The 19,403-nt window shown below is 41.9% G+C and overlaps 2 protein-coding genes across 2 annotated transcripts in view; both read left to right on the forward strand.

Moving 5' to 3' along the window:
• Positions 1–8,292, forward strand: part of LOC104395110 (solute carrier family 2, facilitated glucose transporter member 11-like) — an 8,765-nt gene extending 473 nt beyond the window's left edge. Inside the window, exons 2-12 of the mRNA XM_010004782.1 lie at positions 1,187–1,285; positions 2,255–2,415; positions 2,897–3,021; positions 3,813–3,942; positions 4,081–4,229; positions 5,046–5,233; positions 5,652–5,762; positions 6,387–6,488; positions 6,843–6,918; positions 7,227–7,354; positions 8,089–8,292. Of these exons, the coding sequence (XP_010003084.1) occupies positions 1,187–1,285; positions 2,255–2,415; positions 2,897–3,021; positions 3,813–3,942; positions 4,081–4,229; positions 5,046–5,233; positions 5,652–5,762; positions 6,387–6,488; positions 6,843–6,918; positions 7,227–7,354; positions 8,089–8,292 (1,473 nt within the window). The remainder of the gene's footprint in view (positions 1–1,186; positions 1,286–2,254; positions 2,416–2,896; positions 3,022–3,812; positions 3,943–4,080; positions 4,230–5,045; positions 5,234–5,651; positions 5,763–6,386; positions 6,489–6,842; positions 6,919–7,226; positions 7,355–8,088) is intronic.
• Positions 8,293–10,844: 2,552 nt separating this feature from the next.
• LOC104395111 (solute carrier family 2, facilitated glucose transporter member 11-like) lies at positions 10,845–18,462 on the forward strand. The gene is made up of 12 exons (XM_010004783.1): positions 10,845–10,907; positions 11,688–11,786; positions 12,414–12,574; positions 13,489–13,613; positions 13,961–14,090; positions 14,704–14,852; positions 15,214–15,401; positions 15,696–15,806; positions 16,358–16,459; positions 16,733–16,808; positions 17,792–17,919; positions 18,256–18,462. The coding sequence occupies exons 1-12, from the start codon at positions 10,884–10,886 to the stop codon at positions 18,460–18,462; spliced, it is 1,500 nt and encodes a 499-aa protein (XP_010003085.1). The 5' UTR covers positions 10,845–10,883.
• The last annotated feature ends 941 nt before the right edge of the window (positions 18,463–19,403 follow it).

Here is a 19,403-nt window from a genome sequence, read left to right on the forward strand (position 1 = left end):
TGATGTGTGGCATGTTTTTGTAGCACAAAGGATAGTAGGGATGTCTAGTAGCAGAAGCTGTAAATGTCACGTCTTCCCAGTGCTTTGACAAACAGGCAATTGTTGTCAAGTAATATATGAATGTGCCAAATACCAAATTTATTCAGAGCTGACTCCTTTGAAGCCAACAATGTTGCAACATGGATAAATTTGATGCCTATTCAAGCAATGCATTCCTCTGACTAGAGATCAGCTTGTAAATGTTTGTAATCATTGTTCAGCATTGCCTTTGAATATGATCTGTTCTGGAGATGGAAGTGCAGCCTCATGCCATCACTGCTGGACACAATGTCACCAAGACAGTGACAGAGAGTAGGGGGAGTGGGAGGGATGGGGTATACATGTATTGCTGTGATATATGGCGGAGTTATTCCTAAGGCTCCTGTCAGATATAGTTCTAATAAAGGATGAATAAATTGTAAAACCAGGAATTCCCTTCAATCTCCAAATGTTTATCTAGTCTCAGCTAAGTCACTGAGCAAAATATTCATTTAGGTGGGATAACAAGTGGAAAGGAAGAGGAGGAAGAAGGACAAATAGATGGAATAGATGGGTGTAAATTGGAGCATAGGAGGTTCAAGGTGAATATCTGAAAATTTTTTTTTTTACTGTGAGAGTGACAGAGCACTGGGACAGGCTGCCCAGGGAGGTTGTGGAGTCTCCTTCACCGGAGACATTCAAAACCCACCTGGATGCATTCCTGTGTGATGTACTCTAGGTGACCCTGCTCTGGCAGGGGGGATTGGACTAGATGATCTTTCGAGGTCCCTTCCAACCCCTAAGATTCTATGATTTTATGATTCTATGAAACTGTGCACATAATGCTTGCATATTGCACCATGCTCCTGCAGCTAGTTACCCTGTGATAGAGCAGGTTAAGGTGGCCAAAGCTGAAGACAGAAGCACTGAAGTGTGTAACTGGATTCTGAGAGACAGCTACGAGCTTTGTCTCTCCTCAAATTTCTCACTGTCCTGTGCTTTTGTAGCTATGGTCTTCTCTTGCACTCTGCACTGTCTGCTTGGTCTGGGAGGAGGCAGGTGCCTGGCACTGCTTAAGATGTTTTGAGTTCCTGGAGGGAAAATGGGCAGCTGGGACCATGTCTAAATAGCTGTACCAGCTTTGTTTGCTGTTTTTATTTCCTTCCAGAAAATGAGCTACAATCTCTTCCTCTTGGCTTTCGTCCTGGGCATTGGTGGAGCTTTCCAGTATGGGTTGCAGGTTTCCATTATCAATTCTCCTGCTGAGGTAAGGAGGGACATCTCAAAAAAACTGAGCTACCAGCATGGACTTCAATGTTCCATTGCCTTCCTGCCTCTATATGCATTCACTAACTTTTTCACTTCTGCTCTCCAAACTACACTTACTGTGGCTTCTTGGTTCTAAGAGTAGCTGCTATTGCTCTTGTGTTTAATGGGTTATTAACCTCTGTCTGGTGTGACAGAACTGGGCAGGAGGAGGATGAGTGATACCTGTAAAGTCAGCCATTTCCCCTTACTGAGTTGGATTGCTCACAGGACACTTTTCTCTTTCCAGTGCTCAGGAAGTCTTTTGTACCATCTGCTTGGCCACATATACTAGGTCTAGGTGTGCCTGCAAGGTGAAATAAGACAGGGAAGGACAGTAGCTCTAGAGCTAAGGTCAGCACTGATACCTGCAGCTGGAAAAGGAAAATTAGGGGGGGGTGTTTGTCATCCTGAATGGTGCCAAGGACATTTAGATCATACTAATACCACATTGGGAACCCTCATCAAGAATGAAGGTGCCACAGAGGTTATGAACAGCAGGTCAGAGAGACCCCACAATGGGCCAGGGACAAATCCTGATCTCATTGAAGTTACTTGAAGTCAAACCTGGATTTCACCCAAGGCATCAGACAGGATACAGCAGGTGGATAAGTGGGAATGGTAAGGAAGATCAGGTAGCAAAACAATCAGTGTTTTGCACATAAACACTCTCTTAATGGCATTCTCAGTCAATGTTTAATATTGATATATTAATTAATTTATTTTTTCATTGCACCTTGTTGCTAAAACAGTAACTCCAGGAATGTTAGTCTCAAAATTCCCTTTGATTTCACTGGGGCTAAGATTTAAACCAAGGTGGTGACAGAAGTGTATAAAAAAGACCAGTAAGTAGGTAAGAGAAGTAAAAAAGAGGTGCAATTATGCACAGACATGTTGCCCGAGTCCATTGATTTCTGTTTTTCTTTTAAAGTACATCAAAAGTTTCATCCGTGAGACCTGGCTGAAGAGATATGGCTCTTCTCCCAGTGAAGACATGATTACTTTGATGTGGTCCTTCATTGTGTCCATTTACAGCATCGGTGGGCTTCTGGGGTCCTTGTCTGCTGGGTATTTGTCTGTTAGATTTGGAAGGTAGGAATGATGATTACATTCGTCTTTCTGTTTACACCCACAAACTACAAAAACAGATGACTGTGTCTTGGGAGAAACATCACTTGTTAAGCGGCACTGTGAGCAGCCCAGAGCTGATTCAGATGAAGGATCAGTTCAGTGGAAAAACAGAATGGCAAAATCTGCCAGTCATCACAAAGAAAATCATACCCTGTCCCTTATAAATTCCAAAGTGAATCCAGTCCAGAGAAATCACAGGAGTCCATGCACAAAGCTTGTTTGTCATTCTAGGTAGTGGCTCCACTAGAGGCATCGAAAGCTTCAACAAGTTTACCAGTCCATGACAAAGTTTTCCCATTCCCATTTCTTACTCACTTCACTGCAGCTGCTCTCAGAAGCCAGCACAGAGTCTTTAACTATGGTACAATTCATGCCACTTTTGCCAGGCTATGAATGACACATGGACAACATTTATGCTCACAGTAATTTAAATGAATTTCAGGAAGAAGGCCATGCTGCTTGCCAATATCCCTGCTCTGCTGAGCGCAGCTCTGATGGGACTCAGCCGGCTGTGTGGATCCTTTGAGATGATCATTGCTGGAAGAGTGTTCTCTGGAGTGTGTGGAGGTAAATTAGCAGCCTGTGGTATTAAATACCTGGGAGAGCCATGACTGGAAGTCACAAGGATTTACCAGACCAAATATACTGATCATGGATTACACTAAACTCTGCAGAGGGCCTGATTGTGGAACTCATTTTCTACTAAATAAGAAAACACAAATGCAATTAAATTAATCATGTGTGACATCTCAATTTCTCATTCTTTTATATTTACATCCAATCCATATAAAAAGTACTGCCAATTTGTGAAAAGGCTAAAACATGCAATGTTTCTGGGGAGCATGCTCACTCCATGGAAAGCTGACTGCTGTGGGTTCTATTGCTGCTTCTTCTGGCTGATACTGCCTTCCATATTACAGAGAAGGGAATGGTTTTCAAGCTGGGCATTCCTAATTTCCATATGCCTCAGAAGGCATTCCGTCAGTCTTTCTGATCCCTCTGCATTTTGATAAAAATAATATAACCAAAAACAACAGCAAAGAAAAATTAAGAAAGGGGATGTATATTAATGAATTCACTTAGCAAATGGAATATATACCATTTGTTCACTTGGTTTCAAGCACAAGATGAGGCACATAAGCAGCCTGAGTAGATGCTGAATATATAACCTGAGATTAAAGGGAGCAACAGCAATCCTTTGCTGGGAACATGCTTCATGTTAGGCAGACACATACTCAGTGCAGTTAAAAAAGTATCTCAGCCCCTAACCCTTTATGCTTTGCCCGTAATGGTCCCCTCCAAACCATCAGGCCTATGGGAATCTGAATTGCCCTTTGAACAGTCCTTTGTTACTGCAGGTTTAGCTCTGAATATCAATCTCATGTATGCTGGGGAATGTGCCCCACGGAAGCTCCGCGGGCTCATTGCCGTAACAGCTTCTACTGCCGTTGCTGTTGGGAAGTTCGTAGGATTTGCTCTGGGTCTCAGGTAAGGGGGTCTGAGACCTGTTTAATTTATTCTGCCACGCACATGCAGCAGGGCTGAGGGACCAACCTGTGTCTGCATGTGCTCACCTGGCCTGCACACAGCTGCTCAGCTCCTCTTGCTCTGCTGGTTTTATTTCAGAGAAGTTCTTGGAGTAGATGCTCTCTGGCCTGTTCTCATGGCAGCCAATGCGCTCCCTGCCCTCCTTCAGCTTCTCACCCTCCCCTTCTTCCCAGACTCTCCCCGCTACCTTCTCATTGACAGAAAGGACAAGGAGGGGTGCATCAAGGGTAAGGAAATGGGCCACAAAGCATTCATTTTAGCAAAAAGTGGAAAATACAGTAAAGCTCCACAGGAGCCTGGAAGGGAGGTACAGTTGGGAAAAAGACTCTTGGACTTCTAGCTCTGAAACCACCTTCAGCTTTAATGAAAGTCTTGTCTGTTTTGACATCAGTGCTCTAGTATTCCCTTACCCCCTGCCAGAATTTTCTGAGGGATGTGATCACACAGAGCTTGTATTTCCATCAATAGACGGTGCCCTGAACAGTCAGGGTGTGAATACCTTCTCTAAAGGAGGGGCGCTCTTCACTGACATCTCAAATCCATAAGCATTCCAGTTCTTCAGGAAACCTGGCAGAAACTCCTGACATAAGCAGAGGAACAGCCATTGTGGGTTTTTAACTGTAGAAGAGAGAAATCTTTGGATGTAGACTTATTTTTTTAATGTAGGGGTTATTTCTCCTTGTGTGTGTTTTGGTGCATGCACTAGAACTGCACCTTTAGCAGGAGGGTATTTGGGGAAGAATTGGGGAAAATTTAGGTGTGATTTATGTTGAAACACTGTAGACAGCTACTGGCCAAAGGTGAGGTCATGACTAAGATTTATGGGTAAAAACAGAACTGGATCTTTGTCTAATCTGATGCCAGATCTCAAGGAAATTCACACAAGCAAAGAGCCCAAAGCTCAAATAAGACACTTTGCAAGGCAGGAAGTAATATGAATGAATGAATGAATGAATGAATGAATGAATGAATGAATGAATGAATGAATGCCTGTGCTGCTGAGCTGGGACCAGGAGTCACCTTCTCTCTTCCTCTTCTTCCAGCTGTGAAACAGCTCTGGGGAGATGGTGACCATATGGCTGAAATAGATGACATGATGGCAGAGCAGGAAGCCATCCATGGGGAGAAGTCCAAGAGCGTTTGTGATCTCTTCCGTGACAAAGCTGTTCGTTGGCAGCTCATCACTCTCTTCCTTGTCTCCTCATGCACACAGTTAATTGGTGCCAATGTGGTAGGTGTCCTGCTTCCCTCTGCTTCTGGAATGCCTACACTTTCTCGTAAGTTCTGCAATAGGTAGTAAAATGCTGACTGAAACAGTGGCTATAAGGAGGGGACATGAGTACATGAGACACTAAAATATGTGAAAGATGTCAGAATTATAACCTGTAACATAAGACAAAGGCAGTGATAAAAGCAAGGAAAAAGAGAAGGAAAGGCTATATTTGATACTGACTTCAAGACAGAGCAGTTAGTAAAAGCTGTTCTGCACAAATAAGCCTTGAGAAATCACTGAGGGTTAGTTACTGAAATCCAGAAGATTATTTTCTCTTTTGCTACAGTCTGATCAGTTATTTTCTGTCAAACAGGACAGAAGCCAATGTAAACATGACCACATGGGTAGACCCTTGACATATTTCTACTCTTTCCAGGTTTACTTTTATGCATACAATGTCTTTATAAAGGCTGGAATTCCCCCTGCTCAAACCCACTACGTCTCCCTAGGACTTGGGATCACCGAGATCCTCTCCACAGTTCTGTGTGTAAGTGACTCTTCAGCTGAATTTCATCCTGCTGCAATGCATTGTTCCTTTCAATCTTTAGAACCACTCTGATGGAGCTTCAGGAATCAAACTTCTGCAACAAATATTTGCACTGATCACACAAAATTATCTCCACACACCATACAAGCATGAGCATTTATATTCAATTTATGGGAGGATAGAAGAGTCATTCTCTCAAAATCACAGCCCAGCCTGAGCCAGCCTTGGGAGTTCCAGTTTTCCTCTGTAGGAAGGGCAGGTGACAGGTCCTGTGTCCTCTTGTCAGCAGGACTCATGGCTGTAGGTTTCATGGCAATTAACTGTGCAAGAGTTTCCACTTTGCTGCCCTTCCTGACTCTCCTTTGCCTGCAGAATGCATCCTGAGGCCTCTGATGCCCAGGCAGTGCTGCCTGCAGCCCTGCACCTCCTTGCCTTCCCTGCTTCCTGCAGCTCCTGGTCCTGCTCAGCCTCCCCAGATGCTTTTACTCACCAGACGAGGTCCCACATCCCAGTCCCCAGCTCTTCAAAGAGCCTGGCCAGTGAAGGCAGCTACCAGAGCCACTCACCAGCGCCTGCCTTTAAGTTCAGTCCTTTGGAGCTGACAGAGTGTCCTCCTGGTTGCAGGGTTTTCTAATTGAGCGTGCAGGGAGGAAGACACTGCTGTGGAAAAGCTACACTGTTATGGCCTTGGCTTTGGGGCTCCTCACAGTCACGCTTTCACTACAGGTAAGACCCCACTTCTGCATTAGAGCTGTGCCCCTCCTTCATGTTTTATTGTATGGCAGATGCCATTACTATTTCCCATCCCCCAAATCACTTACTAGTGGGAGCAGAAGTATTTTTGGGGCTAACCATCCTACTAACAGAGGCCTGTTCCCAGCCATATACATGCAGATTAAAGCCAATAGCTTTATACAACCATGATGACTGCCAAGACTATCTCCTTGTGAAGTTTCTGGAAGCAAAGGAAACAGATGTGTGTTTAAACATGCATACATAGCAGTGATGAATGTTTCTAATGGAGCTGGTTAAATAAAATTTTAGTTGCTGATTTTATTTGCTTTTCATTTCCTTACATAGGATTCCTTTTCCTGGGTACCATACTGCTCTGTTGCACTCATCTTTATTTTCATCATGAGCTTTGGTGCTGGGCCAGGTTGGTATTTTCTACTGGAATGGTTTCATAGACTCATTCCTTCCTCACTGCAGCCTTTAGGAGAGGTTCCAGGCACAGCTGTTCCACAGCTAGCATGAATCCCTTCTCCCAGTTCAGCACAGGGGTAGATGTTCCCCTCCATACTCTGGTCAGAGGTAGAACGTCATTTTATATGGCATCCCTTCATGCCTTCCTCTTGACACTTCCAGGTCAGTTAAAACCATTAACTATGTGGCAATAGGAAGAGTGAGTTAGAGAAGCATCTTGCAAAACTGCTAAACTTCCTGTTTTCTCCAACATTTTTTCAGCTGCAGTATTATGCCCCTTGCCCACAGAAATATTTATTCAGTCATACAGACCAGCTGCTTATGTTTTTAATGGAATTACAAACTGGATCCAACTCTTCCTCCTTGGACTTCTGTTCCCCTTCATTGTGGTAAGCAAAGCAGGGTGTTTTGTTTCAGTTCAGAGGTTAGACCCTTCTTCAACCCAGAGCATACTTCTCTTTTTCAACACTTCACACAAAGGACAGACCCCAAACCAATGGCAGTTCTGACAGCTCCTTTCTTTTTACCCAGGTACCAAGTCAAAGCATAGCAAACCCACAAAATGCTGCTAACTGCACACACAGTAAGTGTGACACTGGCAGACACACAAGTGGTGACAGAGGCACTTTTAGATGTCATTTGAATGTCATGAAGGGCTCCCTTCTTTCCCCCTCCTGTCCTTGATGTGCATGCCCTTGGGGGTTAATGTGGAAAATGGGCAGTCCTGGAGATCTCTCCCAGCACTAGGAAGTAGGAGGAAACTAAAGCCTTTGCAGTTTTGGACTGAGCAAGGAGGACAGAGCTAACACACTATGTACCTTCCCCGGTCTGGCACTGACTGAGAGGGATGGAGTGGAACAGAAGAGCTCAGCTCTTCTCTGAATTGCCAAGCAATGACATTCAATGTCTGCTGAGCAAACTACTTTTTTGCCTTAAAACAGGAAAGAAGAATTAGCTCATCTGACCACTTGGTGCCATTCCCCAGGTGGCAGCAAGGAAGGTTTACATCAACTGAGTCCCTGGCCAAGTTTTTTAGTAAACACAAAACCATAAGGAAGAACCATAAGAAAAAGAAATCAAGATGAATTTATATGAACACATTTTGTCTCTTTCTTTCCTTTAGGAAGGTCTTGGTAGTTTCTGTTTCATCATTTTCCTGACATACTGCCTGTCCATGGCTATCTTTGTCTTCTTGGTGGTGCCAGAGACCAAAGGAAAGACCATGCTGCAGGTCATGGAGGAGTTCAACCGCCTCAACTATCGTGGAAAGAAGGGGCAGACAGCCCTACAGCAGAGTTACTCAGTAATGACTGTTACTAGACTTTAATGACAAAATCTCCACTCAGTATTTTGCTCTTTTATGACTGCAGTGCCCAGAAGCCTCACTAAGCAAGAGAGAATCCATTGCTCCACAAACAGCAGAAATGTGTATTTTAAAAATAATCACCTGCAGTGTAGGGTGCAGGATGGATTTTGTGGTTCTCTACAACTGCTGAAATATGAGCTGAATTAAATCCTCTGCAGGAAAAAAAATACAGAAATAAGACCTGCAGATTAGCATCTGCATACATTGGAAACACAGGATCTACTATTCTTCTTACCAAAACCAGGAGTCTACAGTTATTGGAGAAAGGGAGTGTGAAAGGTTCAGATGTACAACATGCTTGTGAAACTAAGATTAAAAAAAGACAGCTTTAATGTTAAAATTATCGGCTTCTATTAACAAGTTCAGTGTTGCTGAGCCTTCCCAGAGAAGGAGCTTCAGTGCAGATAAATTAAGTGTTTAGCTCTTTAGTCCAGTGGAAGAAGAGTACCTTGCTTATCAGTAGACAGAATTGATATGCAATGTTTCCCCCTCTTACAATCAGACTTGAGAGCAAGTCTAATTGTGTAAAGGGCAATCGGACTTTCTTGAGTAGCTTATGACCACACCTGTGACCTGCAGCACTGAAGGAAAGCATGAGTGATGAAACCAGAGCTGCAGCTTCTTCTTCATTAGGTCTGATTATGCCGCATGTCTTGAGCTTGGAGTTCTCTGTCAGAGAAAAGGAACACTGGGGTTCAACGGGATTGAGTTCCCAAGAGTATCTTCTGGAAGTGTGTTGTTGGGGTCAAGGAATACTGTGTCTTGTTCTGGAAATGAGATTTTCACTACTGACTGTTGCAGGTGCTGCACAGTAGAATTTGCAAAAGGACCTGAATAATAAGTTTCAGTTTCTTTCACAGCTCTAAGGCTCCTGCTGGTTTATCTTCACACTGTCCTCTAACAATATTTGTGGCAGAGCCAAGGGCTAATACCAAGAGCAGTGGACTTCCCCAACACAGCCATCCTTCCTGTGGCAATCATATTACCAAAAAAAAGCTAGACAAAGTTTGGAATTTCAAGGCCAGAGGTGTTGGATTGCACAATACCACAGTAGGAAGCAACTTACATTCCTTCTCCTGGTCAAGAATACAGAAAGAAAAAAAGAAAAAAACCCAACATTTAAAGTATTTTGAAAAGAAATGATTAGGTAAGACATTGATTAGTTTAAAAGTCTTTATCTGGTCTGGTCTTTCTTAACCTTACTGGTTCCCAGTGAGGAAGTTTTTAGTATCTTACAAGACACTAAAAGCTCGTTTCTTTACATGTCTTTCTACAGCATGATCTTGTCCAGCATGCCTGACTTCTTCCCTTCTTCCCTCCTCCTAGTAAATACTGTCTGCTAGAGGGAAAGCATGGTAAATCATTAATGCTGCCATAAACTAGCATGGATAGGGAATAAAGGTTAAAATGTACTGGTGAATCTGCTGTGCACATATTTGATTTCCAGGATCACACAAGTGCAATGAGACACCCAGGCAGTGGGTTTGGAGAGACATCCAGTAGGAGAAAGGTCAAGGTGTGACTCAGCAAGCTCACCCTGTGCTGCAGGGCACAGGGCCCAGGAGAGCATGGAGCTGCTGGCAGTCCCTGTAACATGAAAAGCAAACGGTAGGAGGTATGTCAGTGCTGCCACCCTGCTCCTGAGCAAAGCTTCTGGTGCTTTCAGAACCATAACTCCACTTTCCCACCTCCCCTTTCAGCACTCACCATAGGCAATTAAATCTTTGCAGTACAGAGTGGTTTTTGTTGTGTTCAGTGTAGTACAGAATGTTACATGTAATAGGTAGAAGCCTGAAAGAAACAAGAACTAACTTACACTCTTTGTAAATAGTCTTTAGCTGATTTCCAGGTGAAAAGTACTTCTTAAAATCAATTCTCAAGGCAGAGCAGAATGAGCATCTCACTCCAGCACACAGTAGTACAACTCCACTGTTACAGGGAGGTAAGAGTGAGGCTTCTGAGCGGTTCTGGCAACAGCCTGACCCTCTATAAAGAACTGGGTGTTAGCAAGGACCCAGTGTGCCAATATTCAGATACTTTGTGTCCTGCAACTGGGAAATTGTTCAAATCACTCCAAACAATAGAATATAACATGCTAGAAGAGGCATTGCAGCTTAGCTACAACACTAGGTGTCTTATATCTGCAGTAGAGGGGAGAGGAGGAAAACACTCTCTGCCTAAGCTGCTGGTCAGAGAGGTGAGGAGGGACCCTGCTGCCCTGGAGGGAAGCTGGTAGCACTGTCTGCCTCCTCACACAACAGGAACATACAGCTGTTCTAGCAGTGCGAATAGTGGGGAGCACTCCCACTACAAGAAGGGTAAACATTTACCAATGTTGTAATCAACTTCCCATATCTGGGTCTTAGAATAATTAAACCAGCAAGAAGAGGCCCTGGCCAGTGTTAGAGGAGGACACGATTTACCAAAAGCCACATAGTTAGAATTTAACTTCTGTGCTATGATCTCAAATTCTTGTAATCTAAATGTAAAAAACATCTCTCATCTGACAGACTTGACAAGGGATCTCAGAGCAGGCAGGTTGTTAAGGGGAAATGGCTGGTTTCCTCTCAGACCTGGTGAGTATCCAACTTCTTGTCTTCTAGCCCTAGTTGCTAACAGCAGCATGATCTTTAAAGATTACAGCAAAAGGAATCAATCTTTCATGTAACAAACTAAGCAACAGAGCACATGCTTGGGATAACACTGCTTCAGCAGTAAGACCGACTACATAGCATCTCCAGACAATATCTTAGAAGTACAAAAGATTGGGAGGTTTAAAAGAGGACCTGGAAAACCAGGAGAGAATAGGCATTTTGAGAAAGATAGAAAATAGCAGCAATGAAAAAGTCAAAACAGAAAAAACCCTCCTGCTTTACTGCCCTGCACTCTCAAGGATACTCATCTGACCTGACTAAATGCCTGAAAACATATGTGCTTGTGAAGAGTGCTCTGAAGTCCAGTGTCCATCATGGAAACACAGCATTTTGTAGAATCGTAGAATCACAGAACATGCTGAATTGGAAGGGACCCAAACAGGAGTCATTCAAGTAGAGACTCTAAAAATGCAGTTTCCTATGGGGATAATAAAAGTGAAAGAAAGAAAGAAAAGAGCTTTAAGAGGACTTAAGAGCTAGTAGAATTTGAGGCTGCATCATGTCAGGCTGCTAATAACCAGGAGAGGAATATAAAGGAATGTGCAGTTTTGCATCTTAACAATTTCCCAGCGATTTTGCTTGATTATTGACAAATTCAAAATGGATTTTGTATTTTAAAAGCTTCTTAAATATGGAAATATAAAAGCTCATAAATTGTCTCTGGTATCAGGAACTTCAGATGTGTTTCATCATCCTTGGCAGGTTCAATACCGGAAAGTATTGCTGATGATTATGGTGCTGGGAATTGGTGGAACCCACCTATCTGGTTTTCAAATGTCTGTGATCAATTATACTTCTCCGGTAAGAAAATCCTTCATAAAGCCACATTTGTAACTGCTCTTCATGAGACTAGGCCTTAAACCTTGAAGGTGCTCTCAAAAGCCTGTTAGGTATTGCCATGTGAGTTTATTCCCAGCGCTTTCCAATGCCATACTGTCCACTGTCAAAGGACAAAATGAGTTTGCATGATTGCTAAGAGCTGTGCTCCAAGGACAACTTCCCACAGAACAGTGTGGAAACAACATACTGAAAACACTGAAACACCCTCCTTAAAGACCATGCCCTAGAGAAAAAAGATTTTTAAAAAAAAAAGCTGATTGAGTTTCAACCTTTAGTTCAGCCCTTTCTCTTATATCTGCTACCTGCAACAAGAACATTTGCACTTCACTAGATTTTTTTAAAGTCCCAATATTTTGGTGTAGGAGAAACAGGATCCAACAGACTAAAGAGTACAATTAATTTTTGAAAGATTATCTTCCACTATGAGGCTGTTTGAGAGGAAATATCAGTTAAAACTTGCCAACAAGTGTCCCATAGTCATGATTTTAGTAATTACTATCAATCTAATTTTTTTTCAAGTTGTAAACATTATTAAGAACTATTGTGATTAGTGCATCAGTGAAATTAAAATCTCTTTTTCTGTCCCAGTACATTCAGAAGTTTATCAATGAAACTTGGCTGGAGAGATACGGTTCTGTGCTGCATCAGGAGACACTCACATTGTTGTGGTCCTTCATTGTGTCTATGTACTGTGTGGGTGGAATGATAGGGTGTCTGTGTAGTGGGTACCTGGCTGCAAAATATGGAAAGTAAGTATATTTCCCACCAGCTCACTAACCAAGGGGAGCAGCTGACTACTACTCATGTAACACTATGGATGTCAGAATTCTCACTGCCCCCTTCTGGTGCATAATTAACCCAACATGTATAACTAACTACACCTGGGTACGTTAGAGAGATAGGAATATACAACTATTTTGGATTCCCTTGTCACAGTTTTTTGTGCCATAAATACTTCCTCTACACATAATACTTTTTGTATTTTTGCTGAAATTGCAGGGAAAAAAATAAGTCTCTGAAATGTCTTTATTGGCAATAATGACCTAGGGAGCCCAACAACACTGCAGTGGGGCACAGGGGGATTGATATTCTGTAGGCAGAACTCTTTTTTACTTGCTCTTTTGCTTTTTTTTTTTATTATTATTATTTTTAATTAATCACAGCCTGTAAAAAACCTGCAGGTTCTGTAATAATAACCAGAGTTTCAGCAAAGATGAGCAGAAGTCCCCTCTGGCCACATTCATAAATTTCTCTTCGAGGGTGACCACAAAGGACAAAACCAGAACTCTCTAGCTTAAGGTGGACAATGAAGGAAGTCCTCAGTGAAGCTGGATTTGCCTTGTTCTGGGGACACATGCAGTGTTTGAGAGGGGAGCCTTGCCCATAGGAAAGAAGTGAAAAGATTGTTCCTTATCAGGATTTATCCTGCAGGATTCTTCAGCCTCATGGTGTGCTCATATAGTGTTAGAATGGAAAGAAGGAACCTAGCTTCCCTCTTTCTGCAAAGATATCATGCCTTTTCATGATCTGGTATGGTTGTCTTATAAGCAATGGCTTTAAACATGGCCATGGCTTGGTCTGTAAATCCAGAGAACAGGCAATTGTTTGTCAAAGATTAAAAAGTAAAAAATTGATTGTGCCCACATGTCATTTGCTGCTGCAGGAAGAAAAGTCTGCTGTTCAACGACGTGGTCCTAATAATAGCCACACTGCATACTGGCTTCAGCAGGCGAGCCAAGTCTTTTGAGATGATCCTGATTGGGCGCTTCCTCGAGGGCATCGGTGCTGGTAGGACTCCCCACTACTCCATGTTAGTGTGACTTCTTTGGGGTGAATACAGAAATCTTCCTGCTGGAAGTACCTGGGCATGCACAGTAACTCCAGTGGAACAAGGAACAGATTGGGAAAAGGTAAGATGAGCTGTCCTTTGCCTTCAAGAGGTCTTTTTGAGAGAGAGATCTGATGGATTAGCTAAACATTTTGCTTAAAGTAAAAGGTACATTTTCAGCCTATCATTGGAAAGGATATATAGCCAACAGTTGAGAAGAGGGAGGAAAGTGCTACCTTTAGCTGACGGTAAAATGAAATCTCTTGCTTTCTGCAGCTTTAGCTCTCTTGTGTCCCCTTCACTTTAGGAATCCATATGGGTGCCCATGTTCAGTATGCTGGAGAGATCTCACCTAAGAAGTTGCGTGGGTTTGTAAATGTGACCTGCTCTGTGTTTCTTGCACTAGGAAAAGCTGTGGCAAGGATTCTTGGATTAAGGTATTTGTGCTACTCCTTTTCATGCTGTTTGCTATTTATTTGTCTTCTGCATGGCAGGGATGTGTTGTTCTCCCGGTCCTAGAAACAGACATACACTCAGGGTTTTACTTTGCTTAACCACAGTTGTCAAAAAAGATGCACCTACCCCATACCAGTCACTGAGGTTTCCCTATCCTATACTGGGGAGAGAAAGGTCCTTCTCTTGGGAAAGGATTAATCCACCTCTGGAGGTGCAGTCTCTGTGCTGAAGTTAATGTGAAAATATTGCATGTAAACACTCCTAGTAAACTTTTGAGATCTGAAATCTCTGCTAATTTCTTTATGACCTCCAGCAGAATTGCAGTATTAGTTCAGAGAGCTATTGTGGGAATATTCAGACTTCACTGATGTTTAGAAAATACTCAAATTACAAGAAAAATCTCAGTCTTGCAGTAGAAATAAAATGTTAGTTTATTTTTCTTTCCCTAACCTAAACATCTCCATTCCAATGTATCTTTCCAACAGCTGAATATATATTGTGTCTCTTTAGCTTGCCTAGGATCTAGAAAATACCAAACTAATTATAGATCGTAATTGCAGTGGACTAGAAATACACTCTCATGTGCTTTCATAGAGATCTTTTAGGGACTGAAGACATGTGGAATGTGCTATTGTCCTTCTCTGGGTTGGTGGCATTGATTCAACTGCTCTTTTTGCCGTTCTTTCCTGAGTCCCCTCCCTATCTCTTGCTGCAAAAAGGAGACAAGGCTGGCTGCTTGAAAGGTAAAATAAAACTTGAGGTATTTGTTAAAGAATAACTCTTTCAAAAGTGAAGCTAATAGAGGGAATCAGCTTTTCTTTTAGCCAACTACAGATTTCTTGATAATTACATAATTGAAGTCCTCCAGAATAAGTGGGGTAATCAGAAATATGTAAGATCTACTCCTAAATGCTACAGCAAATTAAAAGCTGTTTTCCAGGGAAGTTTCAGTCTGTTCCAACAAGTGATGTTCAAGTCCTTTTCTCATTGACATGAATCAAAGCATGAACAGAACTGCAAATGTTTGATATAATTAAAAGTTGAAAACTACAGAACTCTGAATCAGATGCTGGGGGATTATACTTCATTCTATCTCTTCCGTAGCCATGAAGCAACTCTGGGGAGAAGGGAATTATCAATCTGAATTTGATGACCTGATGAAGGAAAAGGCTGTAACAAAAGGCACCAAAATCCTGAATGTCCTGGAGGTGCTGAAAGAACCATCTGTGTACCCGCAGCTGAGTACCATGCTCCTCCTTTTACTGAGCCTGCAGCTCTGTGGCCTGAGTGCAGTTGAGTACACCCCAGTTCCATGCTTATATCTACTATTAGGTAATCAAAGCACCACAATTCCAGCTTGTCACTTTCCTCTGGATCTACATTATTCCTCCTCACACAGAGCCCACTGCTGGTCAACCTCAGTGGTATCATCCCTAGTAATCTTCATACCTTTAAGGGAGCTGCTCAGGTGGGAATGCAAGAGATCCAACTCAGCATAAGTTCCTGGAAGGAACAAGTGATGCTGAATAAACTCACAGCACATCTATTGGCTATGCTTAACTTTGAAAATGTTTCTTATTTCCCAGATCACCTTTTACACCTCAGAAATTTTTCAGACAGCCAACCTGCAGGAAAGCATAATCCCATATGTATCTCTAGGAGTTGCGGTCTCTGAGCTCACCTCTATCATCCTCTGTGTAAGTCAGACCTTTCTGGGGCTTCAAGACTTAAAGTCCATGTGAGTTGAGTCTATTCTTCCTTAAAGAAAATTAATCTTATCCTTATGAACTGAAGAATTTTTCTGTGGTGCTGCATAGATTTGTAAAATGGTTGTTACGATCTGCTCCAAATTTTGTCCCACCTTTTACATCTTTCTTCTCACTTTCATTCTCCATAATTTCTTATAAAAATCCCTCTCTTGTTCATATAGATATAAATGAAATGTCATTAACGCATAAATATCTATACTTATTTCCACATATTTGTGAATATCTATCTCTTCAAATCGAGCCATACCATGCTTACATTATTGCAGTGTTTATGAAGAAGTAGCTGCAATGTTGGGCGGCCATGGTAATTCAGAGCATAGGAAGCTGGAAAAAAATCAATACAGTAACAAACCTGGTACCAATAAGATTTGTGTTCTCTAAAGTAAAAAGATCTCAAGAAGAATGCTTGATTTGTTGGACAGCTGGCAGCTGGATGTTGCCATGCTTCCAGTGAGATGCACTTTTTTTCTACTCTTCAGAGCTCCATTATTGATCGTTTTGGACGTCGGATACTCTTGTGGGGTGGTTATTTGCTGATGGCTCTGATACTGGTGTTGCTGGAAACAAGCCTGCTACTGAGCGTAAGCAAACGTCTCTCTGGGAGTGGACCTGCATCAGAATTCTTTGTGCAGGACAGCAGATAGTCCTACCTTAGCTTTCATGTCCAAAAGAGCAGGTCAGAATATCTTCTTAATACAAGCTCATAGCCTCTTTGCAAGGCTTTTTCTTTTTTTTTTTTGTAGTTCACCTTTTTAAATTAGGGTTTTTTATTGCTTCTCCTGTATGTTTGTATCAGCTGTGATACAGCTATAAAACAATTTTTCATTCTCTTCCCTCCTTTTGCCTTTGTCTAGGATCGTTTCCCCTGGATGCGTTACTGCAGTGTTGTACTCATCTTTTTATTCATCATTGCCTATGGGATTGGACCTGGTGAGTGCAACAATAAAAGCAACAACAGGACACCTTGGACCACATGGATAAGCACAGGCCATGAATGTATGGAAAGAGAACCTGACTGTGAATATATCTTTGAAAATCAATAGCTTAGTTTGGACTGAAGCTGCGGAAGCCCCCAATTTTTTTATTAATTAATGACCCAAGAAACAATTACTTTAACAAATTACTTGAAATTATTCAGATCTTGATGAATCAGGATCCTGTTTCCCCTCACTGGATTACAGGTTCAAGAAAAAAAAAACAACAACTTGTTAATCAATTCACTAAGACTTGTTTTGGAGGGTGTGAATGCTGCTCAGTGCCTTCAAGCTCATCTGGCCCACCTCTGTCTTTGCTGAAGTGCAGAGGTAGCCTCTTCTAGAATATCAGTTTTCTCAACTCACCTGTAAAACCCTACTCTATTACAGAATGATACCTTATAATACACATAGTCTGTCTCTTAGCACAGCTCTGTCCTTTCTCATCCTCTCTTAATGTCATCCTGAATCACCTACATCAATAACACTAGAACCAAACCAACAGCTCTGTATTAGGACCTCACTTGCCTAAGTACGACTTTAACTCTGAAAGTTTCCTGGCCAAACACGACTTTCAGTTATTACAGTCTGAAGATTGGAGTGGCAACCTTTATTATTGTGAGAGCTATAGATGAGGACCATGAGTGTCTTGAAAATGTAACCGAATTCTCACAGTAGCAGAACCCAGGTGTCTCCTATGGGCAATGGAGATAAATAGGCCATTGGGGACACTCAGGAGTGTCCATCTCTCTCCATGGACCATAAAATAAGTCTGTAAGGGAATTCAGACAGAGATGGCTGTGCTGCTCAAATTTAGATGATCTCAGAGTACCCTAATTCACTGGGGCTGTGTTTGACTTCTGACAACTGTTCACTCACCATTAAGAATATGGTTAACTACAACAATGTTTCTATTGCTTTTTTATGTTTTTTCCTCAGCTGGAGCAGTCACATCTGTCATGAATGAAATCTTCACCCTCTCAACAAGGGCCTCTGCTTTTGTAATTGGTGGAATCGTCATTTGGCTGGGCCTCACTTTCACTGGAATGATTTTCCCCTTTGCTGTCGTATGTAATTTCATTCAAATCTTCTCTTTTACTCCATCAATTTAAATTAGTTTCCTAGGCTGGTCTGGACAGGGAGTAGGATGAAATGTATTGTAGATGATCAAACCTGTGAATCTTCTGTTGCTACTGGCATATGAAGGCCATTTATGTAAAACACTTCCCTGGACTTCAGACATCATCTCCTGCCTTAAGAACATACTGAAAATATAAATAAATACTCCTTCTGTAAAATCAACTGGTACTGCATTTCACAAGGATAAATCAATGCTTTTCAAGAATCTACAGAGGAAAGTGTTGCCAGGGAAATCACTCATCTTATTCTATTTTTATCTCCAGATGCTTCTTGGACCTTTTTGTTTCCTTATCTTTATTGCTGTCCTGGTTACTTCAGCGATTCTCATCTACCTGTTCCTCCCAGAAACAAAAGGGAAGTCAACCTCTGAAATCACAGAAGAATTCAAAACACGCCAATTTAAGAAGAAACGTCACCAGAGTGTGGAGAAGAATGCTAATGAAGAAAAGACATTCTGCACCAAGCTCTGATAGGCCACCATAAGCAACTTCCACTGACAAAATGCCCTGTCTCAAAATGGAACTGAAAGCTAAACTTTGACATGGACTGTTCTCAATAAAAGTAATCCAGAAAGTAACCGACAGAGAGCTTGTCATTACTCCAAGTAGTCGTGTTTTATATTTGTCTTTGCTTTCCATGGTGACAGACAATGGCTTCTTCCTAGAACAGTTCTGTAGCAGAAAGACATTAGTAACTACAGATCTTTCTCAGAACTGGCACATGGAAAAAAATTTCAAGCTCAATACATGGGTTTTTTTTCAAGTCTTTCTCCTTTGCTACCATTATAAAGAAGCAGGATATGTCCCTATGTTTGGTACTTTGTAAGAAAGCTCTGCTGAGGATTAAGAGCAAGATGAAAAGAAGATGAAACATAAACATAGTTCTTGCTAACAACTTTCCTCTAGTCTCTTTACGATATCACACTGTAAAGGACTTAGTATTGTTCATTAATACTGTACATGAACAAATGCCAGGTAGAATAACAAAGATAATTCAATTTTCTTCTGTTTTCCTGAGCTGACATCAAGTAACTGCATGGTCTGATTGTTTCTACAATGACTGTTGGGGACCAGGCCCAATCTCTGGGCATTTGGTACAGAAGAACTCTCACCTGCATGCTCTGGAGCAGACTGACAGCACCCTCCATGCATTTCAGTTGTAGCAAAACCTGGAGCAAGTTTTTGCAGTTGTGGTGTCAGCCTTATTCTAGGTACCTCCTGGGTAGCACAAGGTTAACAAACACACAGATAGTACTGAGAGGTATAGGACAAGAGCCCTGGCATGACACAGGAGCAGTGACACTTTGAGAGAGTGTAGAGAGGACAGACACTTTGAAAATTCAGCCCATTATATAAATAATTAACTGCTAAAAAAAAAAAAAAAAAAAAAAAAAGAGAGAGAAAAAAAAAAA

This window comes from Chaetura pelagica, unplaced genomic scaffold (genome assembly GCF_000747805.2).
Source record: "Chaetura pelagica isolate M959 unplaced genomic scaffold, ChaPel_1.0 scaffold249, whole genome shotgun sequence".
NCBI classification, from domain to species: domain Eukaryota; kingdom Metazoa; phylum Chordata; class Aves; order Apodiformes; family Apodidae; genus Chaetura; species Chaetura pelagica.